The 13,713-nt window shown below is 47.9% G+C and overlaps 1 protein-coding gene across 1 annotated transcript; it reads left to right on the top strand.

Annotated features, from left to right (window-relative positions):
* Window positions 1-12,723: 12,723 nt before the first annotated feature.
* Window positions 12,724-13,068, top strand: LOC142159459 (uncharacterized). Its single transcript, XM_075214360.1, has one exon. It carries the CDS (start codon window positions 12,724-12,726, stop codon window positions 13,066-13,068), a length of 345 nt encoding a protein of 114 aa, XP_075070461.1.
* The last annotated feature ends 645 nt before the right edge of the window (window positions 13,069-13,713 follow it).

The following is a 13,713-nucleotide window of genomic DNA, read 5'->3' as shown; positions in this document are numbered from 1 at the left end:
AAGAGATAGATAAGCATCTCTGATTAGTTTTTTTGGTATGCAGAGGTGAGTACTCGGGTCATGTGAACATTTCCGATCTCAGGACATTCCCTAGCTCACTTTGAAAGCCCTGTGACATTTGGGAAATCAATTTGTCCTTATTGACCAGCTAAATTCCAAATGTGGGGGATGAGAGCTATGTGGAAAAGATTTAAAATCTTCTGCCTTGGACAATAACTTGTGCATTTTCATGAGGGGGTCTAGCAAGACTGAAATATCCCATATTTATCAATTGTGTTCCCTCACACACACGCCAAGTCTTAACTAGTAAGTAGTGACTTTGGTTTTATTTTTATTTTTCTGAAACATATTTGTGCAACTTAATGTATGTCTTGTTATAAACTTTTTCGTAACTAAGCACTGAAAACATTTTTCATATTAAATAAATTTAATCTAGTATGTTCTACGTGATTCTTTCTGAATTTGCGAAGCCCAGAGAGGCTCATGCTACATGTGTATGCGATGTAAGTGTGAAACATTAATAAGTGGTTGTGGTGAACGTAAGGACACCAGAATAAATCTTTTGTGGTGGCAGAAAAGGTGTATTCATTGCTAAGTGACTAAGGTGATGCCAGTCATGGCCAGTTATTCAGATTGCGGTATCTGGGACAGGCCGGGCGTTCGTGACAAACTGGTTGGCACCTTGGTGGGATTGATAATATTTTTCTTTTTATCATAAATTATAAGAAGCATCATATCAGGTGTCGTCTCCACACTGACACTTGGTGCAGGAGACAGACGCTTGCACCTTCTCGGCAGCCGCGTCCCATTGCCTAGCAGCGGGATGCTCCTTGTTTCTTGCATGCAATGCGTGTGCATGCTCTGTTCAGTCGCGTCCCGTTGCTAGGTAGTGGGATGCTATCTCTGCTCACCTGTCGGTGGTCAACGTGTCTGACCACCAAATCTCCATTACCCAATTAGGAGGCACCTTATGGCTTATAGAGCACCATCTGACACATGTTAGGGTGCCAGAGTATTGGTTCACTCCTGCTCCAGCCCTTCCTGAACTTCTGATCCTGTGTTCTTCGGTTCTGACTCAGCTTCCTGTTACTATTCTCCTGTGTTTCATTTTAGTACCTCACTGCCTGGCTGGTTTGACTATTTGGCTTGACCTGACTTCTCTCTGGAACCTTCCTGAGTACCGCACCGCTCGGACTGCTGACTACGCCTGTCTACTACTGCCGCTACACCGGTGACTGTCTTGGAGAACTGCAACCTGCATACCCTCTGCAGCTAAGCCCACATTCCCTTGCAGGGGTCCCTGGTGAATACCGGGGGTACGTTAGACTCCGCGCCTCCCTGTTCAGAGTGCACTAATACCGGTTAGCGGCCATCTCTGAAATTCCGTGACACAGCCTAATTGACCTAAAATTATGCTCAAGGCTTACAAATTTTAAAGGACATACTGCACATCTAGTTTCTGTCTCCCCCCCCCCCCTTTTCTTGTTTTCTTATCTATTTTTTATTTGGTGGAAGTGTGAGGTTCAGCATGGTCACTGACTATAAGCAGATGAAAAAGGATGAGCTTTTGGCTTTGTGTGTTGACCAAGGAAATGTTGCCGTCCCCGGCAGGAACAGAGAGCAACAGATTCAAGCGCTTATGGTGGCTGATCAGAAAGCAGAGTCAGAGGAGACAGTGGATAACACCCTCTCTGCTTCAGGAGAGCAGTCAGCACTGGACATTACCACAAATACCTCTGTTCAATCAAGTGGGGAGTCTACTCTGGACATTTACCTTTATACTGCTCTCAAACAGCTGAAGGATGCAACTGCAAGAGGCTGCTGAATGCCGCTCTGCTGCAGACCAGGAGGCTGCTTAATGCCGTGCAGCCAAGCAGGCCGCCGAACGCCATGTTGCTGCAGACAGGGAGGCTGCAGAGCGTCAAGCCGAACGCAAACACCAACTGGAACTAGCTAAGCTCAACAGCGAGTCGGCGGACCGAGGTCCGGGTCGGAAAAAACCCAGACACGACCAATTTCTCGTGTTGAAAAAAGGCGGCAAACTTGATACGTTCCTAAGGGAATTTGAAAGTTTGAACTAGACCCCAGTGAGTGGGCCAGCTATTTAACCCCTGGACTGAGAGAGGAAAAGCTTTGGAAGCGTTTGAAGACCTTCCCCATGAACTGGACGACGATTATGTCGCAAATAAGAAAGCTTTGTTACTTGTTTCAACATAACTCCCGATGCTTACCGTCAGAAATTCCGAGACTCAAGGCGCAGTCCCTCTGATACCTATGCCGGACTGTTAGCGCAATTATCATCCATGATGCATTAATGGATTGAGGTATTGCAGCTATGAGGTATGATAAGCTAACAGATCTTATTCTCCAGGAGCAGTTTCTCACCCTGTGCCCAGCTGAAAGGAGAAAATAGGTTGTGGATCGTGACCCTAAGACAGCGTAAGCGACTGCTAGCCTGGCCGACAGTTACCAGGGCTCCTGTAATGAGAAAGAATTGGGGAGCGCCAGGGCAAATTACGTGGAAAGAGAGGCAACCTGGAGGATCACCCCTGAGTTCCCCCTCCACCAATTCAGCTGTTTCTGCACCTTATGGGGCGGGGCGGGGGAAAACCTGTTTTGGCAACTGGCCGAAGGTGATTTACATGTGATGAGGTGGGGCACATCAGTGTCAGTTGACCCAAAAAGTAGAAAACAACTCCTTCTCCTGTGGGGGGCCTGGCAGGAAAGCCAGTGCCAGGCATCCTGTGTGCAGGAGGATCCCAAGAATGCCCCAGAGACAATCTGCAAGTGGTTAAGGTAAGCACTTTGGTTGCTAGACTTTGGTGCAGACCTCACTCTTGTACATCCAGCTCTAGTGAGCCCAGAGAACATTATTCCCGAGAAGACTATTGCTGTGCGAGAAGTGGGGGCCTACATTCTGCAGTACCCCTAGCCAGAGTGTACCTAGACTGGGGATCTGGCAGAGGAACACGAGACATTGGGGTACTAGAAAATCAGCCTGCCACGGTACTGTTTGGGACTGATTTGGGAAGGATGCATGCTGCTTAAATAAATTAAAGTGATGTAATTTCTGATGCACTGGTGCAAACTAATCCTATTCTTTCTCAGGTGGACTCTGCTGACCAGAATAAAATAAGTGCATAAATATGTAATGAAATTGCATGTGCTGCTGAGAATACTCATGCAGATTTACAGGTACCTGTGATGCAGAGGTGGGGCTTATGTGCCAATGTGTTTTATAATGCTCTTGTTGGAGAAACTAACACTTTAAATCCCCTGGGTTGTGAATTTGCTCAGGGCAAAATGTGTGAGATTGTGCCTAAATGTGATACCATGTCTGCTAATGTTTTTTATGTAGTCAAATCGATTTACATGTGCCCAGTTCTGAAGGTGACCCAAAGTGTGTATATGTATCCAATGACTTGGAGAGCAGCACAGAGTAGCTGTGCATTAACCCCTGAAAGTGTGGAGAGAAGTTCACTAGAAGCTAATCCCACTCCACCCCCGCTCCCTCACTGTAGAAGCTGCAGATTCAGGCAGTGATTTGAATGAATGACATCATGCTGTGTGCAACACTAAGCTCAGAGCACAACAACACACCGATCCCAGTCTATCAGTAATACGGGGGGGGGGGGGTCAATCAGTCCTGTCTTGAAAGTAAGGGAGATTTTTTGGGAAAATGGCCTTTTGTACAGAGAGAAAAATGTCACGAGTATGCATCCAGATGAAATTGCTGACAGGCAACTAGTTGTACCTCAAAGTTAAAGGGAAGGGTTGCTGAAACTAGCTCATGAGATACCCCTAGCAGAACATTTGGGTGTTGCCAGAACTAAAGCTCATTTGGTACATAATTTTTAGTGGCCTGGGATGCTGACTGACATAATCAAGTACTGTCGATCATGCCATGCATGCCAGGTTGTTGGGAAGTTTGGGGATGTTGGGAGGGCCCCTCTAATTCCCCTGCCCGTCCTATTGTTACGAGCCGCGGCGGTGCCCAGCTGCCGCGACTCTCCTACCTGCATCCCGGCCGTCGCTATGGCGACCGGGACATCACTTCCGCCTATGACCCGGCCGTTGCCGGGGCAACGGAGGGACGCTTCAGCGCTGCGTCCCGGCAATGAGAAGCCGGGCGCATGCGCCCATCAATATTACTAGCCTGCGGGCTAATGAATTTAGGTGCAGGGGGCTGGATATTATCAGAGCCAGGCTCTGATTGGCTGTCCTCACTATTTAAGGCAATGAGGCCTCATTGCCGGTTATAGCTTCTGTGCTCCAGTCTGCTGACCTGCTAGTTCCTGTTCTTGTATTCGGATACCACTATTGACTCCCCATGTATGACCCTTGGCTTTGAATTGGACTTCGCTCGTGTTTCCTGTGACCCTGTTCTCTGGCCTGCTTACCGGTTCTGTTATTCGCCTGTGACCCCTGACCTCAGCTTGTTTATCGATACTGTTGTCTGCTGCCGGCCCTTGACCTCTGCGTGGACCTGACTCTTCTTGCCTGGGTTCTCCCCAGCCGGTACACACTTCACGACCCTCTGTCAGTCTGCGGCCCAGTCTGTCCCCACCATCAGGGGCTCCAGTGAACACCTGATTGGCAGAGTAGATTCCGGGTTGTGTTGTGCCGGATGGAGGGGTTCCTAACAACCGGCCCACTCACGGAGACGAGGTTGGAATGGATGCAAGTGGATCCATACCGTCTCCGGCACAAGCCCTAGCAGCCCATGTTGAGTCCTTGTATCAGATGATCCAGGGATTGGCGTCTGTCTGTTCAAGAAGAAGCCGCAAAAATTTCACAACCCACTCCAAGTTCCGTCTGTGAACCTAAGATGAACTTGCCGGATCGCTTCTCTGGAAATAGGTCCCTGTTTTGGAATTTCAGGGAGAGCTGCAAGCTCTATTTCCGGTTGAGACCCCGCTCCTCCGGGTCGGAGCATCAAAGAGTCGGGATTATCATTTCCCTACTACAAGGTGAGCCCCAGTCCTGGGCCTTTTCTTTGCCACAGACCAGTCCTGCCATGCAGTCCATAGACGCTTTCTTTGAGGCATTGGTTCTACTATATGATGACCCAGATCGAGTGGCCTCCGCGGAAGCTCATCTACGGGCCTTGAAACAAGGCCGGCGGCCGGCAGAAGAATACTGCGCTGAATTCCGCAGATGGTCACCTGATAGTGGATGGAATGATCCTGCCTTGCGTAGTCAGTTCCGTCTCGGCTTATCGGAACAGATCAAAGACTCGTTGGTGCAATACCCATCTCCTACATCTCTGGAGGATCTGATGCACCTCTCCATTAAAATCGACAGGAGGTTTAAAGAGCGGAAAACTGAAAAGGAGACATCATCATCTCCATCCGCTTTCGTTCCTGTTTCCACGGATAGTGAGGAACCGATGCAATTAGGGGCATATCGTCTTTCCCCTGAGGAAAGAGTCAGGAGACAATCACAAGGCCTATGTCTCTATTGTGGCACAAAAGGCCACTTCTCCCGTTCCTGCCCAAATAAGCCAGGAAAAGAGCATGCCTAGGGAACGAGGGGAGAGTTCACCTAGGTCTGCAGATTGTTTCCCCGAAAAATGCTGTTTTGATTCCTGCACAGCTCACCTTCAGTGCCCGTTCTGTGAAACTATCGGCCTTCATCGACAGTGGAGCTGCTGGCAACTTCCTTGACATCGAGTTTGCCCGTTCTGCTGGGATTCCGCGGATTAAACTCCAATCTGCCATTACGGTATGTGGTTTAGACGGTAGTCCGTTGCCAGGCAGCAAGATTACTTGGGAGACCCCACCACTACAGTTGAACATTGGCGCTCTCCATTCGGAATCCATAGTCTTCCGTCTTATCGAATGTCCATCAGTTCCTTTAATTCTGGGCCACCCCTGGCTATCCTGTCATAATCCCGTCATGGATTGGGTAAAAGGAGAAATTGTCCAGTGGAGCCCTCAATGTACACAGTCTTGCTTGACACTACCTCTGCGTATGGTTCAGTCTACTCCGGAGCAGCTCCCCTCACAGTATCATGACTACCAGGATGTTTTCTCTAAAAATGCTGCTGACACTTTACCACCGCACCGGGACTTCGCCTGTGCAATTGAGCTCATTCCGGGCTCTAAATTACCCAAGGGACACATGTACTCTCTCTCCGGTCCTGAGACCAAATCCATGCAAGAGTATTTTGATGAAAACTTGGAGAAAGGCTTCATCAGGCCATCCAAGTCCCCAGTAGGAGCAGGGTGCTTCTTTGTGTCCAAGAAGGACGGCGGACTCAGACCCTGTATCGATTATCGAGGGCTGAACCTTATTACGGTTAAGAACACCTATCCCCTTTACCTCATCTCCGTACTCTTTGATCAACTGAGAGGGGCAACGGTCTTCACAAAAATTGATCTTCGTGGTGCCTATAATCTCATACGTATTAGAGCAGGTGATGAGTGGAAGACGGCATTCAACACGCTCTCGGGCCACTACGAATATCTGGTCATGTCGTTTGGCCTTAGTAATGCTCCTGCTGTATTCCAGGATTTGATTAATGAGGTGTTACGTGAGTTCCTGGGACACTTTGTTGTTGTCTACTTAGATGACATTCTTATATATTCCAAATCATTGTCTGTGCACCAGGGTCATGTCAGACAAGTCTTACAGAAATTGCGGGAACATCACCTCTATGCTAAACTCGAGAAATGCAAGTTCGAGGTTCAGAAGGTATCCTTCTTGGGCTATATAATCTCCTCAGAAGGTTTCTCCATGGACCCAACCAAGGTCCAGGCAATCCTGGATTGGGTACAACCCAATAACCTCAAGGCGGTCCAGAGATTCCTGGGATTCGCCAATTATTACAGGAGATTTATTGGCGGTTTCGCTGACATCGTGGCTCCTATCGTCACCTTGACCCGCAAAGGAGGTGATCCAGCTGTTTGGTCACAACAGGCAATAACTGCATTCAAAACCTTGAAGAAAGCTTTTGTGTCCGCTCAGGTCCTCAGACACCCGGACCCTAAGGTACCGTTTATTCTTGAGGTAGATTCCTCTGACGTCGGTGCTGGAGCCATCTTGTCACAAAAAGATCCTCAGACCCACCGCTTGCATCCATGTGCCTTTTTTTCCCATCAGTTCTCCTCAGCAGAAACTAACTATGACGTGGGAAACCGAGAATTGTTGGCAATTAAATGGGCCTTTGAGGAATGGCGACACTGGTTGAAAGGCGCTGCACACCAGATCTCCGTCATAACGGATCATAAGAATATGCAGTATATACAGTCAGCCAAACGTCTGAACCCCCGACAGGCTCGTTGGTTGCTGTTCTTCACTCGGTTTAACTTTATTATCACCTATCGTCCTGGTTCTAAAAATATTCAAGCGGACGCCCTATCCAGAAGTTTTTTGGCACATAATGCTCCGGTCACTAGCCCAGAACCTATTGTTCCTGTGTCTATGATCCACGCCGGATTAACTCAAGATTTGAGCTGTACCTTACAAAGGTTCCAGAGGTTGGCTCCTGATAATACTCCGGTAGGATGCTTGTTTGTTCCTGTTCATCTGGGAAAGGCAGTCCTTACTGAAGCACACAATAGTCAGTCTGCTGGACATCCTGGGGTCTTCAAAACATTGGAAATCCTTTCCCGTACTGTATGGTGGCCATCACTGTCTGCCGACGTCAAGAGTCACGTCTTGTCTTGTGAAGTTTGTGCCAGGAACAAAGTTCCCAGGACTCGCCCGGTAGGTCAGTTGGTTCCGTTGGCCGCTCCTGCAAAGCCTTGGACACATTTGTCCATGGACTTTATGGTTGATTTACTACCTTCTGCGGGACACAATACCATTTGGGTCGTGGTAGATTGCTTCAGCAAAATGGCACATTTCATTCCATTAACCCGACTTCCTACTGCTCGAGATCTAGCCACTCTCTTCATACAGCATATTTTCCGTCTCCATGGACTTCCTTCTGATATCGTTTCTGATCGTGGATCACAATTCATTGCACAGTTCTGGAAATCCTTCTGTACCCTACTCGGAATTAAAATTAGTTTGACATCCACATACCACCCTCAGTCAAACGGTCAAACTGAAAGTGTTAACCAGGCCTTAGAGCAATTTTTAAGATGCTACACATCAGAATTCCATGATAACTGGTCCTCCTTGTTACCCTGGGCGGAATTTGCTTGTAATAACTCATGTCATTCATCCACCAAAGTCTCTCCTTTTTTTGCAATTATGGCTTTCACCCCAGATCCAACTCCTTATACTCACTCAAATCTGCTGGTATCCAGGAGATCCGCTCCACTGCCAGGGACCTCAGACTTATCTGGACGAAGGTACACTCATCTTTGAGACGAGCTTCATTTGCTGTAAAAAAAAAATCTGACCGCCACCAAACCATCTGCTCTCTCAAGGTGGGTCAGAAGGTATGGCTCTCTACAAAAAATATCAGGCTCAGAGAGCCTTGCAAAAAGGTTGGGCCCTAAGTTCATTGGACCATTCTCCATTATCAAGAAAGTTAATTACGTAGCATTCAGGTTAAAAATTCCGGTTTCGTTAAGGATTCCCAACACATTTCATTTTTCATTGTTGAAGCCTGTACTGTATCCTAGCCAATCTCCAAGTGTGCCTGGGAGAAATTCGAATGGACCACGGAGATATGTGGTCCAAAGGATCCTGGATTCCAAAAGAGTGCAAGAGCAGGTGCACTTCCTGGTACAGTGGAGGAACCGTGGGTTAGAAGAGCGGTCTTGGGTTCCGCGGAGACAACTCCATGCCCCTAAGCAATTGAAGGAGTTTTTCAAGAGATTCCCAAGAAAACCTGGATGTCGGGGTACTGTTACGAGCCGTGGCGGTGCCCTGCCGCCGCGACTCTCCTACCTGCGTCCCGGCCGTCGCTATGGCGACCGGGACATCACTTCCGCCTATGACCCGGACGTTGCCGGGGCAACGGAGGGACGCTTCAGCGCTGCGTCCCGGCAATGAGAAGCCCGGCGCATGCGCCCATCAATATTACTAGCCTGCGGGCTAATGAATTTAGGTGCAGGGGGCTGGATATTATCAGAGCCAGGCTCTGATTGACTGTCCTCACTATTTAAGGCAATGAGGTCTGCTACCTCATTGCCGGTTATAGCTTCTGTGCTCCAGTCTGCTGACCTGCTAGTTCCTGTTCCTGTATTCGGATACCACTATTGACTCCCCATGTATGACCCTTGGCTTTGAATTGGACTTCGCTCGTGTTTCCTGTGACCCTGATCTCTGGCTTGCTCACCGGTTCTGCTATTCGCCTGTGACCCCTGACCTCAGCTTGTTTATCGATACTGTTGTCTGCTGCCGGCCCTTGACCTCTGCGTGGACCTGACTCTTCTTGCCTGGGTTCTCCCCAGCCGGTACACACTTCACGACCCTCTGTCAGTCTGCGGCCCAGTCTGTCCCCACCATCAGGGGCTCCAGTGAACACCTGATTGGCAGAGTAGATTCCGGGTTGTGTTGTGCCGGCTGGAGGGGTTCCTAACACCTATCAGAACTCTTTGAACGGTTTGCTGCGGATAGTGTGGGTCCCCTAGCCATTCAGAGTAGCTCAGGGAAAGAGTACATTCGCACTCTAGTGGATTATGCTACTAGGTACCCGGAAGCCGTAGCTCTTTCCTCCATTCACTCAGACAAGGTAGAAGATGGCCTATTTTCTCCAGGGTGGGGTTCCCAAAAGAAATGTTAACGAATCAAGGTTCCCAGTTCATGTTTAACCTTATACAAAGTCTTTGTAAAACGATGCATCATTTAATTACTTCCCCATATCACCTGCAGGCCAACGGGCTGTGCAAACGCCTTTTATAGCACCCTAAAGCAAATTCTTAGGACTATTGTGAAGTTGCAGGGAAGAGACTGGGAGAGGTTCCTGCCGCACCTCCTCTTTGCATACCGCGAGGTATCACAGGAATCCAGGCTTTTCATGCTTAGAACTACTGTACGGTTGCGCGGCCTGTTAGATTTGATTAGGAAAGAGTGGAAAGGAAAATTAATCACCCCAGAAACATCAGTGGTACACTATGTAGTACACTTCAGGAAAAAATTGCAGTCCTTAATGGGGATGGCACAGAGCAACCTTAAAGTTGCGCAGGCAAAACAGAAGCTGTGATATGACAGCAATGCGAGAGAATGCATATTTGAGGTGTGGCACAAGGTTCTGGTTTTGATCCCTATGCGGCAGAACAAGTTGCAGGCTGCCTGGGAGGGCCCCTACACCACAGTACAGCGCATTAATGATGTCAATTATGTAGTGGCAAAAGATGAGGGCCAAAAGAGGCAGAAGTTATATCACAGCAACATGCTCAAAGCTTATCATGACAGGGAAGCCTGTGTATTAGCTGTTTGTAGCTTGCCTGAGAGCGACCAGCAGGGCCGCCATCATAAATCATGGGGGCCACTACAAATGAAGCAGGCAGGGCCCCCCCGATGATCACCCCTCCCCCCCCCAATGAACCAGGGCCATCTTTCCAACTGTGCACAATGGGCAGGTGCCCGGGGGCCCAGGGGAAAAGGGGGTCCATGGCAATGAAAAAAAAAAATTCACTGAACTTAATGAGTTAGGTTCAGGTAAGTTAAGGGGGCTATATATATATATATATATATATATATATATATATATATATATATATATATATATACACACACACACACACACACACACACACACACACTCACCAAATATTGGTATTGTCCCTACTAGAATCACAACATTTCACGGACTGTCCTACCTGTTCTTCTCACTTTCCCCACCTGTGGCTGCAGGTGTCTTTAGTTGCAGCTTTTCTGGATTCTGGAATGTTGGGGGCCCTATTTGGGAAAAAAAAATGGGTACATTTAGAAAATGACAGCCAGCCCCGGCGTTAAATCAATAGCACCCACGATTAATAATTAGGCCTTCCTACAACCCCAACATTAAAATAACAGTATTCACATTTAATAAATAAACCTATTTCCCTCCCTACAAATAGCCCCAGCAATAAATTAATAGTATTTACATTTCAGAAATATACTTATCACTGACATTAAATAATTCAGTCACATTTAATAGAGTGACCTCATTCTCCCCCACATTCAGTATCCCCCAAACCACCCCATCTTAAAATAATAGTCTGCACTATAAAATTGCCCAACCATTACCCCACAAACAAACTTGCACCCATTAATTAGCCACCACCTACCTCACACTACATTGCCACAAGCCCCCTGTACCATCACACACACATTACTGTGCCCCTTCATCACCATGTTTTGTCCCCTTATGATCACACTGCGCCCTCCATGCTGCTTCTCCCCCTTCACCTGGCTCCCCATTATCACACTGTGCCATCCTACACCCCCTCTCCATCACTCCGTGACTTTCTCCTCCCCCCCCTTTTTCTTCATACTGTGCCTCTCTTCCCTACTTTTTCCTCATGGTGTCTGTGCCTCTCTTCCCTACTTTTTCCTCATGGTGTCTGTGCCTCTTTTCCTACTTTTTCCTCATGGTGTCTGTGCCTCTTTTCCTACTTTTACCTCATGGTGTCTGTGCCTCTCTTCCCCTACTTTTTCCTCATGGTGTCTGTGCCTCTTTTCCTACTTTTTCCTCCCGATGTCTGTGCCTCTTTTGCTACTTTTTCCTCCTGGTGTCTGTGCCTCTTTTCCTACTTTTTCCTCATGGTGTGACTTTCTCTTTTCATTTACTTACCTTTGTATTAGCTTTTTTCCCTCTCTTCTCTTCTCTTTTCTTCTGTCTTGTTCCTCTCTGCACAGTTCCCCACTGAGTGTCAGGCGTGACTTGATGATGTCACGCCTGACACTCAGTGTAAATAGTGCAGAGAGGAAGAAGGAGGGACGCCGGCGCTGTCATCACAGGTGAGTATCTGTGTTTTTTTTTTTCTCCCACTATCCTGCTCCCCCCTGAACACCCACTATCCTGCTCCCACTATCCTGCTCCCCCCTGAACTCCCACTATCCTGCTCCCCCCCCCTCCCGGCGACGGGTGCGCGCGCGCGCTAAAGGAAAAAAAAAGTTTAAAAAGTTTTTTTAAAAAAAGAAATGTGGACAGTGAGGGCCCGGGCCAGACAGGGGGCCCTGCCGCCAGGCCCCCTGGTGAGCCCGGGCCTGGTACAGGAGTACCCCCTGTACCCCCTCTGACGGCGGCCCAGGAGTCTGACCCCTTGGTAGATTTAGCAGCTGCTGCTAAAAAGGCAGGTTCCCTAGCAGATGCCCATTGCACTGAAGAGCTGTCTGACTCTCAGCTAGAGCAGCTACCTGACATGCTATGGCCCTATTAGTCCCATTTTACAGGGAAACCTAGAAAAACACACTTAGTCCCACATCATGTAAACACAGGCAAACAGACCCCCTCAGACAGCCAGCATATCATACTTCCCTAGAAGTGCTAATAACAATGAAAATGTAAATAGATGAGATGTTGCAGCTAGGGGTAATTCAAAAGTTTCACAGTTCCTGTGCTGCCCAGGTGGTACTGGTCCCAAAGAAATGTGGAAGCACCCGGTTCTGTGTAGACTATAGGAGGTTGAATGACGCCACAGTGTTTGATGCTTATCCTATGCTAGGATAGATGAACTACTGCTAGAGGGCGAGGAAGGACATGCAGTTGCCTACCTGGATGTCATTACGGTGTTCAGCCAGACCTGGGAGGAGTACCTGATCTATCTGAATAGAGTGTTAGGCTGAATTACTGAGGTAGTTCTGAGTATTGAGCCAGATAAGTGCCAAGTTGTCATGCGTGAAGTGCAGTACTTGGGGCACCATGTAGGGGGAGGTACCCACCGCCCAGAACCAGGCAAGGTAGATGCTATCATAGTGTGGCCGACCCGTACCATGAAAAAGCAGGTCTTGTCTGTCTTAGGTACAGCTGGGTATTATCGTAAGTTCGTGCCCAATTATAGCACCCTAGCCAAACTTCTGACTGACTTAACCAAAAAGAAATTACCACAGGTGGTTAATTGGACAGAGGAAAGTGAAAATGCATTTACAACTCTGAAATCTGCTCTAGCCCAGTCTTCTGTGCTACAGCCCCCAGATTTCAAAGGGAGGTTTGAAACAGACTGTCTGTTTCAAACCTGACGGAATTCCAAACAGATGATAAAGGTTTAGATTACACTACAGTTCTGTGCTGCTTAATTGACGGTCTATAAATCCCGTGTAAATAGGCTCCAGATAGTAGACATACAGTTGGGATATAACCCACCGATAATATCACACGTTCTTTGTTTGGACAAGGTAAGTCTCAAGTTCTCTATTCCAGGTACAATTACAAACAGAGAAAGGAGCGTAACGCTTACCAGTGTTGAAGTTGAAGTTCACCCTCAGGAGGGATTTAACACAACACCTGGGCAATCTCCAGTAGTTCACTTAACTCCACAACACTTGCCAACCTTAGCGCAATGATGCACAACTATGAAACCAGTCCCGCTGACAACCGAGCGTGTCGAGACCATCAATTAAGCAGTACAGAACTGTAGTACGATCTAAACCTTTATCATCTGTTTGGAATTCCGTCAGAGCTCCGTGATTTTGGATTGTTGTCATACTATATACATGTTACAAGCCCAGAATCATGCATGGATGGCTAATCTTTAATCCAGGCCTGTCCAAACTGTGGCCCTCCAGGTGTTGTGAAACTACAAGCCCCAGCATGCTTTGCCAGTAGACAACCTGTTGATAGCTGGAAGGGCATACTGGGACTAGTAGTTTCACAACATCTGGAGG

The sequence above is a fragment of the Mixophyes fleayi genome, chromosome 5 (genome assembly GCF_038048845.1).
Source record: "Mixophyes fleayi isolate aMixFle1 chromosome 5, aMixFle1.hap1, whole genome shotgun sequence".
NCBI lineage: Eukaryota > Metazoa > Chordata > Amphibia > Anura > Limnodynastidae > Mixophyes > Mixophyes fleayi.
Note: the sequence above shows the minus strand (reverse complement) of the source record. Positions and strands in the feature narration are given on the sequence as shown.